Raw genomic sequence first — 19177 nt, 5'->3', positions numbered from 1 at the left:
TGAGCAAATTATCTCCCTATAAAAAAAATAAATAGTAATTTAGTCGTTTGTATTTTTTAAAATACAATAATTTATCCCCTGTGTTTTTAAAGAAAGCAAAGACAGGGAGACAAGTTGCTTTATTTTAAAAAATATAGGAAGTTAAATTGTTATTTTTTTCTCAATAGAGATAATTTAATTATTTACAATATCACAGGGTTTACATTAAACTCAATTATTTATGATAATAATAAAAAATAGCAAACATATTATCCAATATCCCAACTTAGGGTTGAGAAAATAGTTGAAGTAATATTATAAATTAAAGACATATATATATATATATAATGACAAGTTATAAAATATAGAAAAAAAATAATTCGATACTCTGTACAATTTAATTAATTGACATTGAATATCAAAATTTCCGAAAATTAGAAGCTGAATATTAAATAGATTTGGTACTCAATTCATTACCTGCCAAAAATTTTGAATAATTAGGATTGGTATAATTTCTTATTTTATTTGGAATTTGGATATAAATTTGAAGATTTGGGTTTAGATTCGAAAAGCTCCCGACAATAAGGTAGAAAATGCTATTTTCATGTTTTCTTGGTCTGGTATGAAATATTCTGGAAGGTGTAATTGGAAACTAAACTATCAAATAAGCACATAAAAACGGCAATCCAACGCCAAGCCTTTGAATTTTCTTCCTCCAAGTCGGCTATGCTTCGCCTTCGAGTCTTGGCGCTTCTCATTGCAACCGCAGTTTTCGGCCGAGTGAACTCCCACACGGAGTCCGGGGATTGGCACTGCGATAAAGGCTCGGGGATCCGTGTCCGGGCTCAATTCATACCCGGCATCATCACAGTCGACGGGAAAGTGGACGATTGGAAGGACGTTGAAGGGTCGAATTTCCCCCTCTTACCCGCCTTAGACCCGGATGCTGATAAAGAATATAGTGAGGGAAAAATGACTCTCAAGGTGGCAGATCAGAGCTCGGAAAATCACTGCTAACTTATATGTTCAAATTTGTCGTTTGGTATTAATTTGTGTGGTTTTCCTTCGTTATTAGGCAGTGCATGACGGGAAAGAGGCCTACTTCATGTTACAAGTTAATGGATACTATAGATATACTCAAGGGTATTATTTCTGGAATTTTCAGTAGCTCATTTAGAACTGAGTGGAAATACTTATATACGACAAGTGTATCTATGTTCCTGTGCTCTTTTTCTTTTTGTTGTTATTTTTTTAATAAATTGAAAGATTAGAGAATAGTTTTGGAATGTAATTGTTGACTTCTGTTGGTCGTTTGTTGTTCTCTTGAAACCGTAATTTCAGTGCTTTTCAGGTGATTTTTTGTTTTCTTTAGTGTATGTATTATGGATTTCTAGATTCCAGTGTAAAGGTTAATTAGGTTGAATTGTTTTCAAGTGTCTAATAGTTTATTTTCTTCCTTTTGTATAGTAATTGTGCTATGTTTTACTGTTGCTCACTTAATTTGCTTAGAGAGTTTTGATGGATTGGTTAAAACAATTGATTGACCCCTGTTTTTGCCACAGAGACTAATTATGATGTTGTTAACAAACTAGGTTTTAAATCGTAACTGTCCTGCAAAATTATGATCTCTGTTCTCATTATTTGGATTACTACTGGTTATGAATTCTCTGAGATTATTTTAAGGTTATGACTTATTACTTGAATCTTCAACTCTTATTCTCATTCAGACCTAATCATTAATAATTTCTTTGCCAATATTAATGTGAAGCTTCATCTCTCTCTTTCCTGTCTCATGCAGAGACAGCAGGAAATGTCCATCTGTTGCTCTAATGTTCCAAATTGGTGAAAATGCATCCTACCATAAAGTAAGTCAGTAATTACTCTTCAACCTTGTTTAGCCTTATAATCTTATACTTTTCGATTGATCTATATATTGAACTAAGGAATCTACTGTAAGATGGGTGGCTGTGAACAAGGACCAGGTACTTGCACGAACAAGACTTGCCATGGCCATGAAGTAGACATTATGCACTTCTCATTAGGCAATGCTATTCCAGGACGTCTCTATGGCGGAAATCCAATTGACAACAGAGAAGGATATGGAGGTGACAGGTACTGTAGTTTAATGCTATATTCTCCTAAGTGGTAGGTTAGTGGATTACTTTAGTCCAACATTTTATCAATGTTTTGGTCATCAAAACAGGTTTGGCCATTTGGTAGATGTGTATGCTTGGAACCCACACTGTCGATTCCTTGATGGGATGAGCCCCTCAGGTGTGTTTGCAACTTACCTTTGGACAATGGCAGGCAGACAATCATATGCTGCATCATGCATCCAGATTGTAACTTGTTAATATGAAGGCAGACTTCATTTGCTGATGCATATTAGCTCCAAAATTTGGTTTAGTTTCATATGTTTGCCTGCTGTATTTCTCATTAACTCTGTCATTTAGGTCCTAGACTAAAGAATGCCTGGATGATTAAATCCTTGTAACTTTTCTCTTTTCTCATGATAGATATGTTCTTTTCCCTTTAAATTAGGTAATGACACCACTGCACAGAATGATTGGCAAGGATCATGGTGGCACAGTAGCTTAACTGATCACTCAGGTAAGTGTACCAGAAATAAAATGTTTTCTTCTCCATTTTGGTCTTTTTTCTGAAACTTTCATCAATTGAAATAACTGTATTGGTCACATCACATACTCCTCTACAATTGTATATATGCATGTCTCTTTGTGTGTATTGTGCTGGTGCCAAGTCAATCTGAAAAGTTCTAGCCGAAGATTAGAGAGTAGTCAAGCCCACTTCTTTCTTTCCTTTTTTCATCTGAAATTGAAGATCGCCTCAACTTTCATCTTCCTCGGATGAATTCCATAACTGGACCATGTTGATAAAGCACCGACCTTCCTTTTTGTGACATGGTGCAATCGTTGAGACAAAGAATCACTTTTGCCTAACGGCTGTTTTGGATGGTTTGCAGGCATATAGCCGTGCTTCTGTTAACCTGTCTATGCTAATAGGTCTGCTACTGTCAATTTGCCTGAAGATGATTTATGCTCAGGGTCAATGTTAATTTCTTATTAACTTTCCGTCACACAGGCTTCATAAAGGATGACAGCCCATATGCATCGGGGGGTGATGGAACGGGAACTTACTATTTTGAATTTTCGAGGCCTCTGAGAACCATGGATCGTCTTCAACAGGTAACTTCCTTTGATGCTAATCAGCAAGTTCAAACCAACACTGAAACAAAGAGAAAAGGTGTAATTCCTTGTTGGTAACATCTTGACAAATCGAATGCACCATAGTGAGCGTGCTTTGAATTGTTTGTTATCCTTCCTGGATGTGTGTTGATTGAGACTTTATATCCTTTACCAAAGATACTTACATGCTTAGATGAATATTCCACTTACTCAAGATCTTTTGTTACTGAAACATGTGGCCGTCGGACTAAATCTTTATGTTTGTGTCCAAGCTTTCGTTATATAGTTTACATTATTGATTGGCACAGGATGTTCAGTTCACAATCGGGAAATCTAGTAAGATGTCGGCTGCATTATGGTATCCGATGTTCGGCAGACGATGGCATGGATCTGCTCATTATTCCATTAGCTGTGACTGGATTCTTCTTGATTTCATATCAGGCGGTTCTGAGCCCAACAATGGAAGCCCATGGAATGTTGCCACTGCCTTTTCTCTCCTCTTTTCGGTGTTGGCTTTCTGCATGACCGTTTTCATTGTGCATAGGCTTTCAAGAATAAACAGGACTGGGAACTTCGTACCGATGGACAATCTGTAGGTTAACATAAGAGCAACGAACACTCTTTAGGTTTACTCTACATGCACACGAGTAGTGTAGCCGTTTTTGCTCTAGACTAGGCTTGGTTCTTGGCTGTGTTTTCTTTCCTTGTTTGAAATTCACATTTGATCTGTTCAATTGTTACGAATGCTTTGTGGCTCGTTTCAGAAAACAACCACAAATTGATGAGGGCAATAAGATTTGGTCACGAGATTGCTGTTTTTCCAGTACGTGTTAATGAATCTGGAGCATTGCTCAACAGCGGCAAGCCAAACTTAGATGTTCAAAACTTGTTGACAGGAATGCATCAGTAGATTATAATAATGAAAGCTGGATCTACATCATGAATAAACTTACCAATTTAGTTTAATAGTGGGAAAAAAGAAGAAATGAAATGTATATAGAAGTTGGTTTTGGTTAAAATTGTATTTATTTAAATATATCTTGAGCACTTTCGGCCCAAATCAATTTTCTGTCTATACGAATCAGAACTAAGAAGGAATAGACACATATAATTCAACTGAGAGCAATAAAATCATATTTAATTTGCATGAAATGCAATGATACGTCATGATAATAAATAATATGCTTGTTATATATTATCACACTTACAATTAATTTTGATAATTCAACATAGAAAAGGGTTCTAGAAATTGAAGTTTGAACAAGTAGATGGATCCGATCCGAGTCAACATTTTTTTTTGCTATTTGAATATCGGAGAGGTTTAAGTGAGAATTAGGAACTATCTTTATCTTAGAGGGCAAAGGTGGAATTTAAGTCCCTCCATAAGACGCCGTCGTTTACAATCTAGTCATTAACGGGTAAAATAGAAAAAGGTTGAACCCCATATATGACGCGCACGCGATGGCTGTGCCTGTGATTCATTTCTGAATTTTTATATATATCTCAACTCTTCAATTTCTATAGTGTGCAGTGGACAGTAGAGTAGAAATTCCTGAAGCGGAATTTAGAACAGTGAGGATTTCTGGGATTCGACGATAATTTTGTTCAGAGGTACTGAGGAAATCGTTTCTCGTCTTTGCCCTAGCATAGATCAGGATCAGGTATTGTTTCTTTCTCGTTATTGTATTCATAATTTCATTTCCACTTAATTGATTTGCTGTTTATTTTTTCATGTAAATTTAGATATTGATTTTAGCTTCTATCTACGATTGTTTTGCGTTTCTTATCCGGCTGAACTTCTAATACTTTTGAGGCTAGAGTTTCTTAGTGTTAATTTGATTCCGGAGTATTTGATTTGTATGGTACAGTTTCGTAAAAATCATATTGCTGATTTTCGATGTTTTCCATGTAATGTTTTGTATGGTTCTGTTGAATCTAAGGTTATGCCCTGAGCATCCGATGCATTCTAATTCCAGTTCCTGATGCGTGATTGTCTTTTCTAGAGCTTAAGATTTGAAGTTAGAGTCAAGGCATAATGGCAAGGATCAAACCTCAAGCTCTGTTACAACAGAGTAAAAAGAAGAAGGGACCAAGTCGAATCAGTATTGCTACTTTTGTGATTTATGGCCTGATTATTGTTGTCATGGCATTTTTTCTTTTCGCTTCCTACAGACACTGGACTCGAAGGTGCTTTTCTTATTTTCAAGAATAATTCCTTATGAATGATTTTTCTTTCTGTTAATTTTATAATGTTGCTTCTTTTGAACACCGAGGTTCCAATTTCTTAATCTGTTTGTGATCTTTCTGTATTGAATATTGAGAACTAGATGAATCTCGTGATACTATATTGATTTAATATTATTTGAGGGGTGTTCAGTAGAGAACTACCAGAGAATTGTTCATAGACTAGGTTTGAATTTCTCTGGAGCTGATGGTCTTATGAAGATGTAATATTTAGAGTAGACATTATATTAGTTTCACTGTACTATTAAATGTACCGCAGTCTCCTTGTTTGTATATATTGCTTGGATTCACATTTGGTTGTACAGATTATTACGATGAAGTGATTTCCCCAAAATATGCATCCCTTCAAACAGAGAGCAAATGATGTTTTCATGGAGTAACAGTTTTGAATAAGTCATAGGAATAGTTGTTGGTGAATTAGTTTGAAGATTTGATGGGTCTAAATATTTATCTGTTTATGCTAAACAGAAGGTTGTTAAATAACTATTGCATTTTCTGATAACCTTCTTTTTATCCTCTCAGGTCAAAATTTCAAGCAGAAGATATATTATCAGGTGTAGAGGTACGGTTGTCCCCGTAATTATTTCTGCAGTACCTACATCATATATTTTCTAGATTCTCACGGCAGCAAATGGGGTTTCCAAGTTATAATGCCCATTATGTAGTCCTCGATTTCTACTGTACTTTGTTAAATATTAAAAATACGTGTCAATATTCATCCAGGGTAGCAAGTGCGAACTATGCCAGTATGTTCATTTCGTTTCATTTTCTTCTGAATAGTCTTTTTCTGCTTTTGCAGCATGATAGTTCTTTTCCTGAACCCAAGAAAGTGGATGTTCCCAAATATGCAGTAAGTTTCTTGGCATGCTAGTTCATAGATGGATTGAATCTCTTTGGATTTTTCACTTGATAGATTTATTGAATATATTACTTGCATGAAACAGATCAAAATATGTATTCCCAACATTGAACTTCCTATACTCATACCTTGTAGTTTCCATGCAATTTGCACTGAATTTCCATTGTGATGCTAGTGCTTTATAGTATTGAAGTTAAAAACAATTATTATCATGGTATAGTTATTTGCTCATAACTTTTTCGTTCCAAAATCTGGTTAGATTTCTTTGGCGTGGTTGTTTTGGCAGTTTTCCGCACTTGCATTTCCTGTCTGCTCTTTTTGGTATTTATGTTTTCCTTTCGAGGAACATTCTAACACACGTTAGCAGGTCATAAACACCTCAAAAGGGTCAATAACTGTAGAACTTTACAAGGAAGGTTCTCCTGAAGTCGTTGATGAATTTATTGAGTCATGGTATGTACTATACTCATTATTTACCAAATAAATTGCATTGTTCTATGCATACATTGCTTGTAGTGCCTGTCTTTCCGCCCTCCCTGCTGTAATTATTATTCTGATTTATGTTAATGAAAATCTTCTGCTCGATTTACCGATTAACATATTCTGGTTATGTTGCTTCTTTGTTGTAAAAACCTCAATTAGCATGGTTTCTGTTATCCAATATAATTTGCAGCCAGAAAGGACGCTTCAAAGGAATGCTCTTTAACCGTGTAATAAAGAACTTTGTTATTCAAGGAGGTGATGTTAATAGACCCGTAACTACTGAAGATTGGACTTCAAGGGGAAAGCATTACAATCAACTTGATACAAGGTCTCTCTCTCCCTCTCAAACCCTCTGTTTTTATAAACCATGTCTACTGAACTTCTTTACTTGTTTTAGCCTGAAGCATGAAGCTTTTATGCTGGGCACGTCCAAGGTGAAACCTGATGGTGGGGGATTCGATCTTTTCATCACAACAGCACCAATCCCAGATCTAACTGAGAAAATTAATGTATTTGGACGTGTTATCAAGGGTGAAGATATTGTCCAGGTAAACTTTTTGCCAGTTTCATGACTTTTGTTTTTAGTTTTTAAATTTCTAATCGGATACTGACCAGAACTGAAATTTTAGGCTGCAAAAGCAATCTGTGAATTATTCCTGGAAACCTCTAAACCCAAGCCTATATCTTATATCTTGCGCTAATTTAAATCACATAGGGTTGGCAAGAAGCTAATATCTCTTCAATCCTATGCTGACAACTAATTTTTGTGCGTTTTGCTTTAGCTGGCTGTTAATAATGAAACTTTGAGGACTTCTACACTAAATGCATCATTTTATGATGTGGATTTCAGGAAATTGAAGAAGTAGACACGGATGAGCATTATCGGCCGAAAGCGCCCATAGGGATCACAGAAGTGACCTTAAAGCAAAAGTTGTAATGACTAATGTCTGTGACTTCATGGTAGCATCTAGCCTTATAGGATTAAGCCATCTGAGGTATCAGAAAATGCTTCTCGTCATTGAGTTACTCTGCCCTTTTGGCATTATCATCTGCGGTTTCTTGTTTCACTAAACTTTTGCAGCTTTCTGTCCTTGCTTCTGGTGCACTAGGGGCTCATTTGCTCGATTTGTACAATTTGCTTTAGCTTTTTCCTTTTTCTTTTTGTTTTCTACTATCTTTTCTTCTCAAAATGCATTGGTGGCGCTTGGAAAGATTTTGATGTCATCCAGCAAGTGTTTGTTCCCTAGTAGTATAACTTTTGCGCATATAAGTCATTCGATCCATTTTTCTGGTTCTGTCATTTGGATATTCCTGCTCAAATTGTCTCTCATGTTTGTGCGGTGTAATTTAAGCTGCAACTATCAAGTTATGCTTAAGATAAACAGTGTCGCTGCTATACAGAGAATTCCACAATAATAATCCAAAATCTCAATTCAAGTATTCAGCAATGTCAACTTTTCGAGAACCCCCCAAACTTGATGAGCACGCAAATTCCAACTTAGGTGCATGATATCTAACTCAGACTTTTGTTCTTGGTGAAAATTTCAGAACCTAATTTGCTATTGGTACCTGACTCTGCCTATGTGAAATCTCTAAAGAATGCGATTTCATTGCTCAATACCTATACTTTGACATCAGAATCCTCTCCATCCCGAGTTCACACGGGCTTGGAGAATATGATAAGAAGCCACATACATGCATTATCATTCAGGGCAAACACTTGCAAGCAAATCTTGGAGCTTACTACTTATCTCAACCCGATCCCCCTCAATCCTTGCACGCATATCAGACAGTGTTCTACCAGCAGCCACATAGGTCTGAAGTAGTGATTCATAAACACGGCTATCGACACAATTTATCCTCTTCATGAACTGGTAGAATTCCTCAGCACTAGTGACATCGCCCTGTTCCTTAAAGTGGTTAAGAAATCCATCAATGGTATCACATCTCGGACGCCATTCATTGTCACAAGCTTCAGATGTAGCAATTTCCATGAACTGCAAAGCTTGCTGTATTTGATGTTTTTTCAGAAAGAAAATCATGAATGTTTCCCATGCCTTGAAGAAAGGTCCGTTTGATCTTTCAAGTGCATCCTGTAGGACTGACTCAGCTTCCCCAAGCATATCATGTGCCAGGTAAGCACCAATAGCTACTTTAGCCAACCTAATGTCATAACTGGAACAGACTGACCTCCATTCCTCGTAGCATTTCTTCATCCCGCTTATGTCATTCAGATTGCTAAGAGCTTGAAGCATGATAAGATAACTCATATTTGTCACTGTTCTCATTGACGACTTCAAGGACTTCCAAATACGATGAACATTGTGAAGATCAGAAAGTCCAGCATACAAGCTTATCAAGAAATGGTATGCCTCACGATCTTTCAAACTCATTGCCTTCTCTAGATTTTTCAGAGCCAACACAGCTTTTTCCCGATGCCCACCCCTGTTATAGAGAACTGCCATGTTACTATATGTCGTCCAATTACATTGCTTTTCATTTTCTTGTTTCATCTCTTCAAAAACTCTTTCTACTCCCTCAATATCATTTAAACAAGAATGACTATTCATCAATAAGTTGTAAGTAAAGGTGTCTGGCTTAATATTCATTTTCTTCATTTCTTCTGCTAAGGAAGCCACCTTCTCGGGCTGCCCTGATCTCATAAACAGGGACATAATATTGTTAAAAGGCAGTGCTTTGGATATCATGTTCTCTTTGAGCATTTTACTAAAGAGATTTAGGGCCTTATCAGTCATCTTCACCTTACAGTAGCAATTTAGAAGTGATCCATAAGTGCAAGGGACTTTTGCAGACGGAGAGAGGCCGCTGAAGTAATTTTCAGCTGCAGCTAATCCCCTAGCTTTCCCTATCAGATCCAAGCGCACTGCACAATCTTTATGACCAAAGTTAAACTTCCGAGCCTCCATCCACTCTATTATCTGGATTAACACAGTGAATGGATCAGTCTCTATTGAGAAACAACATCAACACAGAAAGGAAACTTAAACCATCAGCAATGCTTAGACAAGAAAGCTAAACCAGCTCAGTAATTCAGGCAAATACACCAAACTCAATGCATTCCAAGCGATCATTTTAACCCTCCAAATGAAATAATCAACCAATTGAAACCAAAACAAGAAAACAAAGACAAACTACTTCAAAATTGTAAACACAAAACGTAGCAACTGTAAGTACATCGGGCTCAATACGAGCACTAATATTGCATTGCCTTTCTCAGCCAGACCAGAGACCAGCAATCCTTCATTGAACTCAGTGTAATCTGAAACTGTCAAGTCATATTCCAATATGACTTGTAAAAAATAAAAAAACAAAATAGAAGTATCCCACCTTTCTACATATATACTATTTTAAACAAGTAGATTAAAATCACTTACAAAACCTACCAGATAAAGAGAGACGAGTGCACACCTCGAGAGCGTGGCTGTATCTTTTGTATTTACGGAGTTCCTTGACACAGAGATCGAGCTCAAATTTTTTGACAGGTCTGCCCTCCCTTATGTACTCATTTATGGTACTTGCTACTGCTCCTTCATTACGCCCTAATTTAGACAATCTCCGGTACAGACTGTCCTCCTGTTGGAGCTGCGCCGCGGCCGGCTTCGCCTCCGTGGAGAGCCACCGCACGAAGGAAGAAGCTCCGGTGGCGAATCGGCGGCTCGGAATCGCCATCATCATCCACTATAATACCAAAGTTACCTGGCAAGGGTTTATTTGTTAGGGTTTATTGAGCTAGAAGTGAAAGAAGGCGAAACTAGTTGAGTGTCGTCTTCTCCAGAGGTCTAGCGACTTTACACAGATTTAGAAATGCGTTTGTTGTTGCTAAGCCTAAACTAACTTTAGCAATTTTAAATCTGTGTTGTATCCACGTGGCCCTGTCTCCACTTATCATATAATTAATTAAGTATGCCTCAATCCATCCACAACTAAAATTTCCCCAAAGTCAGATCTCAATTTACACATTATATATTTTTATATATCCACTGTATTGTATTAACCAGGTTGAAGGTCTCGCTCTTCTCTCGGCTATGGCGCTTCTCAATCACCGCCCCCTCCTCTCAATCCCCTCACTCCATTCTCCAAGACTCAAGCCTTCTGCTCGAGTTTCATGCTTCTCCGCCCGGTCAAATTCCGTAAACTTGATTCAACTCTTCTCTTAAATAGAATGATGAAAATGACAGAGATTTGCTAAATTTGACTTTCTTCTTTGCTGTTTACTTCAACAAATTTCTTTTTCCTGCAGGTAGATGCGGTTGAGTTGAAGTCTTCAAGGAAAGAATATGTGCCTGGGGTGGTTGATGATATTTTCATGAACGTGTTTCGCAGCAAAATGGTGGAGGTTAGTGCTTTCATTTCTCGTGTGGATTAAATGAATGGTTCTTTTCTGTATATGATGAGTAATGTGTAGTTCAGGTGATTAGAGTTAATAATTGTGAAATTGATGGCCAGGAGACTGGATGGGACTCTGAGAAGCCTGGATATGATGGATTAATTGATGCCGCTCATCGGTTAATGGTTGGCCGATCCAACTCTGAAGCTACCAAAGCTTCGGTATCCCCCTTTTGTTTGTTTCTTAACTATGTTTTCTTATTTGTATTATCTCTTTCTGGTAAATGAGTTACATACACCTCTGTGGTTGAAGGTTTCTAAATCTGATTAGATGCAGTATTCAATCTTCTTGCCTGAAATCCCTTTAAATTTTGTGTTTTTATAATTTAAGTCACTGCTTTTATGCTGTCCATGATGATATCTTTGTGTGGTAGGTACGGATATTAAGATCGCTCTTTCCTCCATTATTGCTAGACCTCTATAAAATGCTTATTTCACCCATTGCCGGAGGCAAAGTGGCAGCTGAAATGGTTGGTGAGTCTTCCAATTCCATTTGCAGTCTACATCCAGCCTATATTTTTGAAACTGAGAGCTTACTTGAGTGGTTTACTGATTCATGGAATTTTAAGATGTGTAACTGAATCGGTTTCTTGAGTTTCTGGAAGCAAGGGTGACTGCAATTTCTTGTCAATGGCTCATGGGAACATGTACTGTTAACTCGGTCGATCTGCCTAATGGATCCTCGTGGTCTAGCGGGGTAGTACTTTAACATTCTTGTTTACATACCGATATCAGCTGTTTGATCCGAGTCTGAGGTGGATTCATCCATGTAGGTCTTCGTTGAGAAATGCAAGTATTTGGAGGAAAGCAAATGTGTAGGTGTATGTATCAATACCTGTAAGCTTCCTACGCAGGTTGGTAACTGTCGGTTGCACATTATTATCTTCCCAAGTTCATTTCATTTTCGCCTCAATAAAACTTCATTTCCTTTTGTGATGACTTAGACCCCTAATGTCAAAAATTGGAAATGACCATTGCTGACCTTTTGTTCATTGTCCATTTTAAATATTTTTTCCTCGTGTACTATGTTCTCTTGGTATACATTTTCATTTTCGTATGATATTACTGAATTTTTTGTTTTCATGCCAGACATTTTTCAACGAGTACATGGGAGTTCCTTTAGTGATGGAGCCCAACTTCAGCGATTATAGTTGTCAGGTAACATTTCTACCTTTGTTGACTTTAAAAATAGATAAGCTTCTGCACTATCGAAGAATGGGGTAAGATGCTACCAGTCCTGTTGCGGCTAAAGACTTTGACTTAAAGCATGTCTATAAGCCAAGAGGTCTAAGGACTTGGTTGAAAGTCTATTGTAAGCCAAGAAAACTATTTGACGGGCACAATTTTGACTAGATGAAGAAAATTGTCAGTCTACTGCTCTTATGGCGGTTGTAAGCCAAAAGAGGTAAATGAGCCAACCGTTCCCGAGTCTATTAAGCATATTCATCTCTCCAGATATCTTGGTTTAGGAATATACAAATGATTGTTCTGTTTGCATTTGCATGAAGTCCAACCCATATCATACAAGTCACAAACAAACATGATGATCTTCAGGAAATGGTAGTTTTAGTGAACAGTATGATCAAGTGAAATTTCACCAAAATCATCTACTCAATCTGGGATGTGTTCATTGTGTCAGTTCAAATTTGGAGTGTCGCCTCCTCGACCAGAAGATGACAGTGCACTCAGGGAGCCATGCCTTCACATATGCCCAACTGCCAATCGACGCAAAGAAGTCAATGCTGCCATGGACGTGTCAAGATGTCCAAAGGCTTAGACTGCTGAATAGTAAAGTCTAATACTCCTCAATGTTGTATTATTAGAGTATAGAATAATGCTCAATTAGGAGAGCAATACACAAACATCGCTGTTAGTTCACATGTTACCAGCGATGTTGAAGCACACACCATTCCAATCCCATACATAACTGTAGCATTTAATTCCTTCACTCCCAAGCATATAAACGGCATTCAGTTCAGTATCTAAAGCCTTATAGATGACTAAGGCAAACCGTTGCCCTAGCTCCACAATCACCACACATTTCGCCTTAATAAAGATTTACCAAATATCATACGTACTTTCACCTTCCCAAAGATTAATCAATGTGACCAACAAACTTGGTTAAAGAAGCTCCTTAACAAGTCTTCATACTCAGACTGGATGCAGAAGCCCGTTTCAATGACAATTGTAGAAATATCGTAGAACCATGTTCATTCTTGTGAAGCAAATAACTTTGATAGCCATTCCTACTTGCGGAGTTCAATTACCTAATGATTTATGCCAGAAGCCCATATAACCCCTCCAGACCTATAATTTGGTAAATAGATATCCTATTAATAAAAAAGATTGGATGACAAGCAAAATTAAACCAAACAATAAATGCGTAACACAGAGGGCACATACAGGCCATCAATACAGATACAACAGCATCAATGGAACTTAGCCAAAACACAGTTTGCTTCTATGGACAAACATCTCATTCCTCTACGTACTAGCGATCCCAGCCAGAGGGTCTCCTTCTTTCTCTTGCTTTATCTCTGAAGGTAAGCAACAAAAGAAGTTAATTTGGCAGCAAAAAGAGACGCATGACAAGAAATGCCAATAGCGCACATGGAGCATTTTTCAATTGTATAGGTAGGTATATTCACTGAACAGAACATAGAAAAAAAAAAAAAAAAGAACATTTTATTCCTCCAGATTCCCACAAGAGCGAGCAAGCAAGCTCCCATATTTTCATTAGAATGGTGGACGTTGAATTAGGACGTTCCATGCATCTAGAAGCCATATAAAGAGCTGTAATATGTATGATCATCCACACAGGCAAAACAGTAAACAAGAAAAGCTCCACAAGAAAGTCACCTTTCAGAGGGGGTTTGTTTTGCAATTTCTCTTGAATTCAAGATAGTGTTTGATGCAGAAGCAGCACTGGTTGTACTGTTTATTTGTACAGCATGCATGTCACCACCAATTGTCCCACCTGATACAAACCCAGGTAAAACCATTCTTTTATTGGTTTGTACGCCTGTACTGTTCTGTACAAAATGATTCTGGGAGTTTGATGATGCAGGAACAAAGTTGTTTCTGAATTGTGCCATCATCCCAGTCCTCAGTGAATTAACTGCTACAGAACGAGTAGGAGTGACACTGGATGCAGCATTTGAGTCTGGACTATACCCGATGCCCAAACCATAGTCCACACCCCTAACACCTCTACCACCACCTCCTCTTCCTTTAGCTCTTTTCCCACCTGCAACAGTAGCATAAGATACAGGTTGATTCATCTTATATCTTTAAGGAGGCGATTGGTATGTAAGAATGAATTTGGGTGGGAAAAGAATAAATATAGGAATGGAATAAAGGTAGAGAAGGAATGATTTTAGTATATCACGTATACGTCTGGTATGCCAAAGGAATAAGAAAAGGAATTAAATAAACACTTTCCAAATTACTCATTTATATGTTTCTTGAATACTAAATAGTAATGAAACTCAAAAATTAACACAACTGCACAAATTCTCATTACATAGAAATATTATTTTGGTAGTTAAATTCATTATAAATTTACAATATGGATGTTATCGTATATTTAAGTTTCTAATAAATACCTATGATTTATAAATTTTAGCATATGTATCCAACATATATATATATAGAATAAATAATAATATACGGTATATATTTTGTACTTACACTAAATATTTGGTAAAATACATATAAATATTTAACTAACTTGGTATTTTAGATTTAATAAGACATTTAAAAATTTAATTATTTATATTATATACTTTTATATTTTGATAACATGTACCTAAATATTTTATGTTGATACTCATTACATTTAACGTATTTAAAATAATATATAATTTTGTGACTACAAATCTTCTAACTATAATTTTATTTAAGGTTATTTTAGCAATATAAAAAATAATATATTCTCAATCTATTGGGAATAGCTAAAACCATGGGTAAGAAGGAGAATGCCTAATCCCATACTTATGGTAATGGGCATTCCTAAGGGAATAGGTAACCCTAATCATGATTTATACCAAACATGTGTTTTGGAATGAGTTTAGGAATGCTTGTTCCATTCCTAACTTATTCCCATATACCAATCATGCCATAAGCTCCACCACAGGAAAAGGACTGACACAAGCACTATTGAGAAGAACTAGTTGATTCCCACAATCCAGAACTTGTTGTAACAATATGAAGTGAATCATAAGCATATTATATAAAACGGAACTCCATACCTCCTTTTCGTGAATCACGTTTGGATCTGAACCTTCCATCCTAATGATTTACAGATCAAATGTCACTCAACCACGAAACACGAAAACCAAGGATGCAACAAGTAGTGAAAAAAATCTTCATCATGGAGACCATAAATACTTGCAGAACAAAACTATAAGTACAAAGGAAAGACTGCTGCTTAGATTTTGCACTCAATAAAATATATAAATTGCTGCAGCATTCCATTTTTGTCCTCTTTTTCATATGGATCCTAAATGAAGTAACCTCCTGCACAAAAATGAAGCCTCCATTCATGGGAAAAAAAAAAGCCAGTGTGTGCTGGACTAGTACTGAGCAATTTTCCCATTTTTCTTATAACTTCTGCCTATATCATAATTATGGTTTGTAGTAAATGACCAATTGCTACAATTTCAGCAAGGAAACCGAGGGGTGTTCAAGATTACAGAAAAGCTTCTTTATTTTAATTCGGAAAATCCTACACCAAAAGCGAAGATGCCTATGAACAATTTCCACCCCTTATTTGGTCCAAATAACCATTTCCTCGGAATATCTTAAATCCCAAAAGCACAAAATATATGATTTGTCTATGTTCATATATTTTCAACAAATTAAAAACTGTAAAACTAAAACTGCCAATTACCTTCATAGCCAGATCCATGAGCTCCGTCGACACGTTTTGACCAGCAGCTATCAAACTGTTAACCAATTCACCAGCAAATCTCGCCTCCTTTTGTGTTATAAGAGTATATGCAGTTCCATCTTTGTCTCCAGCACGACCTGTCCTTCCAATTCGGTGTACATGCATGTCCATGTCTTTAGCAATATCAAAGTTGACCACAGATTTAATTGACTTGATGTCAAGACCGCGTGCGGCAACATCTGTTGCAATAAGGACATGGTATGTTCCAGATTTGAACTTTTGCAGTACCTCCATACGAGAAGCCTGATCTTTGTCACCATGAAGTGCTGCAGCTTTAAAACCCTTCTGCACAAGTTCTGATTCAACTTCATCTACCGTGGCCTTTTTTGAAGCAAAAACCAGAACATCCCCTTCATCGATCATGCCAGGAAGCTTTTCAAGCAGCCAAGGCAGTTTTTCTGTATCTGATGCAATCACTTGAACAACTTGGGTAATATCCTCATTGGCCATACCCACCTCTCCTACAGTTACCCTTACAGGATCAGAGAGAATTTCACTAGCTAGCTTTTCAACTTTTCGAGGCATAGTTGCTGAAAAGAGCAATGTCTGGCGGTCTGGCCTTATTTGGCCAACTATCGACCTTATCTGTGGCTCAAAACCAAGGTCAAACATTCGGTCCGCCTCATCAAGTACTAAATAAGTTGCTCTCAACATTGTCAGTGCCTTCATTTTTATCATGTCTATCAGTCTCCCTGGAGTAGCCACGACTATTTCACATCCTGCCTTTAGTTCCTTGAACTGCTCGAGCTTAGACATTCCACCATAAACTGCAGAGACACGGATACCATAGGCTTTGGCAAATTTCTTAGCTTCTAAGTATATTTGATGAGCTAGTTCCCTAGTAGGTGCACATATCACTCCAATGGGGCCTTCCTCTTTCTGAAGTTCAGGTTGATCCATAATATGGACAACCATAGGAAGTACAAATGAAGCAGTTTTTCCTGAACCAGTCTTTGCTATACCAATTACGTCTCTTCCAGAAAGCACAATAGGTAAAGCTTGGCACTGTATTGGTGTGGGTTTTTCATATGCTTGTTTTGCTATGGCTTTCATTAGCTCCACAGAAAATCCACAATCTTCAAAAGTCTTGATGGGCCGTGGCACATCAAAACCCGAAACACGGATAGCTAAGCTCTTCCTGTATTCGGCAACCTCCTGATCACTCATACCTGAGAAGATCATTAATGAGATGCTCTCCATATGAAAAGTGAAATCAAATAAGCACAAAAGATTTGTTAGCCATGCATAATAACCTTAAAAACTATGACCCTTTTTCAGCAGCACCATCTATATATAGCACAATAACCGTGACCCTTTTTTGCTAGCACAACAGAATGCCTTACAATATCTTATTAGTAGGATAAATATTACTCCAAAGTGTTCTCGTTCATTCTCATCAATCAGTCTCACTGACACTTGTTACTACATATCACTTAAAGAAAATCCACTACTAATTTAAGCCAGTTAAACAAAAAATGCAATTAAACATAACCCCTTACACTTGCTTATGACTTCCATCTCAGATCAAAGCATTAAATAGGATTGACACGAATAAGTTAAGAGTACTAGTTCAACAACCTGAAAGGCGAAGCTTCTCAGAGAAGTAAAATAATATGCGAAAAAACTAGCTTACTTTCAGTTACCTGAAATGGAAGCCTTCTCCTCATAGAAATCCTTATTAAATGGCTCGTAATCAATTAAGCTGTGATCAAGGGCGGGAATCGGCTCAATCTTCTTCTTATCAAGAACAATAGGATTATCATCAGAATCATATTCAATCAGCCCTGCATCCACCGCCTTTGCAGCAGCATAAACCTCTTCGTCTGAATTATATCCTGCGTGCAGCGCATCTGCAGCCAATTGCAGCCCCACATCCTTCTTCGCCTTCAGAAAGCTCTCCATTGGATCGTCTTCCACGTCGTCCTTGTATCTATCCAACTTCTCCTTCGCCTTTGGTGGCGGCGCAGACTTCATCTCCTCCTGCAGTCCTTCCATAAAAGCGTCCAGAGGATCAATTTCGTCTTCATCAGCGGCAGCCCCGTTGTTGTTGTTGTTGTTGTTAGGGACATCGTCGTCTAACGTGTCACGGTCCTCGGCGTATTCAATATTGTCAAGGTCGGCGTCGTCATCCCCGCCACCGCCGCGAGAGGAAGGAGGGACATATAATCGTTGAGGCGGTTGGGATCGCTCGAAGTTGTACGTGGCTTGGCGATTAATGCCGAAGCCCTCGAATCCGAATTTTCGTTTCGACATCTCGGGGAAATAATAAACCCTAGAATTGAATTTGGGGGGAGTATAATGAGATTAAGGGCAGTGGCAAAGGTTTGGGAGAGGAGTACAAAAATACTGATTATTACTGCTGTAAATTGTAAAGCAGCGCGGTGAAATCGTTTAGGTAGGCGGCTTAACCGGATGAGCTGGACCAGGGTTTATGGGGTTGCCTCTTTTTTCTTGAATCCATTACTAATATGTACTTGTCGTCTGGTTTGGTGGTAAGAGATATTTGGGTAATAAAATAAGTTTGAATTAAATATATAATTAAAATTTCTTCATATAAAAAATACAATATAATATTTGATAATTCATTTATATTTTATAGCGTTCATCTTTTTTAGATGTCCAAAGGTGGAAGAAAGGGGGTGGCGAGAGGGTTGGGTGGTGAAAATCATGGACAATTTTGTAATTTTCAATTTTAGTATTTGAGTTGAGCTACTCAACCCATCTCAATACTATTTAGTAACGGACTTCATCTCTCACTTGGGGTTTCGTTAATCTTATTCAACCTAATCAGCTTAATTAAATTGGATCTTAATATATTATTCATCCATCCCTTAAATTTATCTAAATTAGTTTTGCAGCCTATGTAAAAATATAAAAAAAATTAGCGTGTCTACCATCTACAAAATAATTTTAATGTTATGTCTAAAACAAATAGAGAAAAAGAAAACAAAGTGCCAGAACATTATACATGTATGATATTAGAAACTCAAATCATTTATTTTTTTGAAAATGATATCGGATATATATAATGCTCAATTATTACTTATT

General features: G+C 37.2%; 5 protein-coding genes across 11 annotated transcripts; 3 read left to right on the top strand and 2 right to left on the bottom strand.

Annotated features, from left to right (window-relative positions):
• Window positions 1–604: 604 nt before the first annotated feature.
• LOC105163032 (uncharacterized) lies at window positions 605–4008 on the top strand. Its single transcript, XM_011081235.3, has 8 exons — window positions 605–963; window positions 1055–1122; window positions 1778–1844; window positions 1937–2091; window positions 2183–2253; window positions 2521–2589; window positions 3082–3185; window positions 3494–4008. Exons 1-8 carry the CDS (start codon window positions 706–708, stop codon window positions 3779–3781), a joined length of 1080 nt encoding a protein of 359 aa, XP_011079537.1. The 5' UTR covers window positions 605–705; the 3' UTR covers window positions 3782–4008.
• A 599-nt stretch (window positions 4009–4607) lies between these two features.
• LOC105163036 (Cyclophilin-like peptidyl-prolyl cis-trans isomerase family protein) lies at window positions 4608–8071 on the top strand. 2 transcript variants are annotated; one of them, XM_011081242.3, is made up of 8 exons: window positions 4610–4846; window positions 5189–5372; window positions 5952–5991; window positions 6229–6279; window positions 6656–6741; window positions 6962–7099; window positions 7169–7319; window positions 7622–8071. In XM_011081242.3, exons 2-8 carry the CDS (start codon window positions 5221–5223, stop codon window positions 7706–7708), a joined length of 705 nt encoding a protein of 234 aa, XP_011079544.1. In that variant the 5' UTR covers window positions 4610–4846; window positions 5189–5220; the 3' UTR covers window positions 7709–8071. The 2 variants fall into 2 exon arrangements, with proteins under 2 accessions (XP_011079545.1, XP_011079544.1); XM_011081243.3 differs by lacking the exon at window positions 6229–6279 and having other exon boundaries at window positions 4608–4846.
• Window positions 8072–8176: 105 nt separating this feature from the next.
• Window positions 8177–10467, bottom strand: LOC105163035 (pentatricopeptide repeat-containing protein At1g02370, mitochondrial). Of its 2 annotated transcripts, none has more exons than XM_011081241.3 (2): window positions 10201–10467; window positions 8177–9710 (listed from the first exon to the last, which is right to left on the bottom strand). In XM_011081241.3, the coding sequence occupies exons 1-2, from the start codon at window positions 10465–10467 to the stop codon at window positions 8475–8477; spliced, it is 1503 nt and encodes a 500-aa protein (XP_011079543.1). In that variant the 3' UTR covers window positions 8177–8474. The 2 variants fall into 2 exon arrangements, with proteins under 2 accessions (XP_011079543.1, XP_020550367.1); XM_020694708.2 differs by having other exon boundaries at window positions 10176–10314.
• Window positions 10430–13159, top strand: LOC105163034 (beta-carotene isomerase D27). 3 transcript variants are annotated; one of them, XM_088882007.1, is made up of 9 exons: window positions 10430–10569; window positions 10791–10912; window positions 11033–11128; window positions 11239–11340; window positions 11553–11652; window positions 11784–11875; window positions 11952–12032; window positions 12268–12336; window positions 12818–13159. In XM_088882007.1, the coding sequence occupies exons 2-9, from the start codon at window positions 10898–10900 to the stop codon at window positions 12953–12955; spliced, it is 693 nt and encodes a 230-aa protein (XP_088738133.1). In that variant the 5' UTR covers window positions 10430–10569; window positions 10791–10897; the 3' UTR covers window positions 12956–13159. The 3 variants fall into 3 exon arrangements, with proteins under 3 accessions (XP_088738133.1, XP_011079540.1, XP_088738134.1); XM_011081238.3 differs by having other exon boundaries at window positions 10791–10922; XM_088882008.1 differs by lacking the exon at window positions 10430–10569 and having other exon boundaries at window positions 10774–10922.
• On the bottom strand, window positions 12968–18498 carry LOC105163033 (P-loop containing nucleoside triphosphate hydrolases superfamily protein). 3 transcript variants are annotated; one of them, XR_847886.3, is made up of 6 exons: window positions 17773–18488; window positions 16070–17298; window positions 15429–15468; window positions 14038–14425; window positions 13582–13715; window positions 12968–13485 (listed from the first exon to the last, which is right to left on the bottom strand). XR_847886.3 is itself a non-coding variant. In XM_011081236.3 (5 exons), exons 1-5 carry the CDS (start codon window positions 18380–18382, stop codon window positions 13670–13672), a joined length of 2313 nt encoding a protein of 770 aa, XP_011079538.1. In that variant the 5' UTR covers window positions 18383–18488; the 3' UTR covers window positions 13542–13669. The 3 variants fall into 3 exon arrangements, 2 of the variants coding, with proteins under 2 accessions (XP_011079538.1, XP_011079539.1); XM_011081236.3 differs by lacking the exon at window positions 12968–13485 and having other exon boundaries at window positions 13542–13715; XM_011081237.3 differs by lacking the exons at window positions 12968–13485; window positions 13582–13715; window positions 15429–15468 and having other exon boundaries at window positions 14157–14425; window positions 17773–18498.
• Window positions 18499–19177: the final 679 nt, after the last annotated feature.

The sequence above is a fragment of the Sesamum indicum genome, linkage group LG6 (assembly GCF_026168435.1).
Source record: "Sesamum indicum cultivar Baizhima isolate 11 linkage group LG6, ASM2616843v1, whole genome shotgun sequence".
Classification (NCBI taxonomy): Eukaryota; Viridiplantae; Streptophyta; class Magnoliopsida; order Lamiales; family Pedaliaceae; genus Sesamum; species Sesamum indicum.
The sequence above is the reverse complement of the archived record's forward strand: the minus strand, read 5'-3'. Positions and strand labels throughout refer to the sequence as shown.

Excerpts from the sequence above, each read along its gene's own strand:
- LOC105163032 (XM_011081235.3), top strand. The coding sequence starts at position 706 with ATGCTTCGCCTTCGAGTCTTGGCGCTTCTCATTGCAACCGCAGTTTTC. Across the intron at positions 1,123-1,777 it reads TACTATAGATATACTCAAGG|AGACAGCAGGAAATGTCCAT; the intron begins GTATTATTTCTG and ends TGTCTCATGCAG. Across the intron at positions 2,590-3,081 it reads TAGCTTAACTGATCACTCAG|GCTTCATAAAGGATGACAGC; the intron begins GTAAGTGTACCA and ends TCCGTCACACAG.
- LOC105163036 (XM_011081242.3), top strand. The coding sequence starts at position 5,221 with ATGGCAAGGATCAAACCTCAAGCTCTGTTACAACAGAGTAAAAAGAAG. Across the intron at positions 5,373-5,951 it reads TACAGACACTGGACTCGAAG|GTCAAAATTTCAAGCAGAAG; the intron begins GTGCTTTTCTTA and ends TTATCCTCTCAG. Across the intron at positions 7,320-7,621 it reads AGGGTGAAGATATTGTCCAG|GAAATTGAAGAAGTAGACAC; the intron begins GTAAACTTTTTG and ends TGTGGATTTCAG.
- LOC105163035 (XM_011081241.3), bottom strand. The coding sequence starts at position 10,467 with ATGATGATGGCGATTCCGAGCCGCCGATTCGCCACCGGAGCTTCTTCC. Across the intron at positions 9,711-10,200 it reads GATACAGCCACGCTCTCGAG|ATAATAGAGTGGATGGAGGC; the intron begins GTGTGCACTCGT and ends GTGTTAATCCAG.
- LOC105163034 (XM_011081238.3), top strand. The coding sequence starts at position 10,818 with ATGGCGCTTCTCAATCACCGCCCCCTCCTCTCAATCCCCTCACTCCAT. Across the intron at positions 11,129-11,238 it reads TTCGCAGCAAAATGGTGGAG|GAGACTGGATGGGACTCTGA; the intron begins GTTAGTGCTTTC and ends ATTGATGGCCAG. Across the intron at positions 11,876-11,951 it reads GATCCTCGTGGTCTAGCGGG|GTCTTCGTTGAGAAATGCAA; the intron begins GTAGTACTTTAA and ends TCATCCATGTAG.
- LOC105163033 (XM_011081236.3), bottom strand. The coding sequence starts at position 18,382 with ATGTCGAAACGAAAATTCGGATTCGAGGGCTTCGGCATTAATCGCCAA. Across the intron at positions 17,299-17,772 it reads GGAGAAGGCTTCCATTTCAG|GTATGAGTGATCAGGAGGTT; the intron begins GTAACTGAAAGT and ends TGATCTTCTCAG. Across the intron at positions 13,716-14,037 it reads AAACAAACCCCCTCTGAAAG|AGATAAAGCAAGAGAAAGAA; the intron begins GTGACTTTCTTG and ends GCTTACCTTCAG.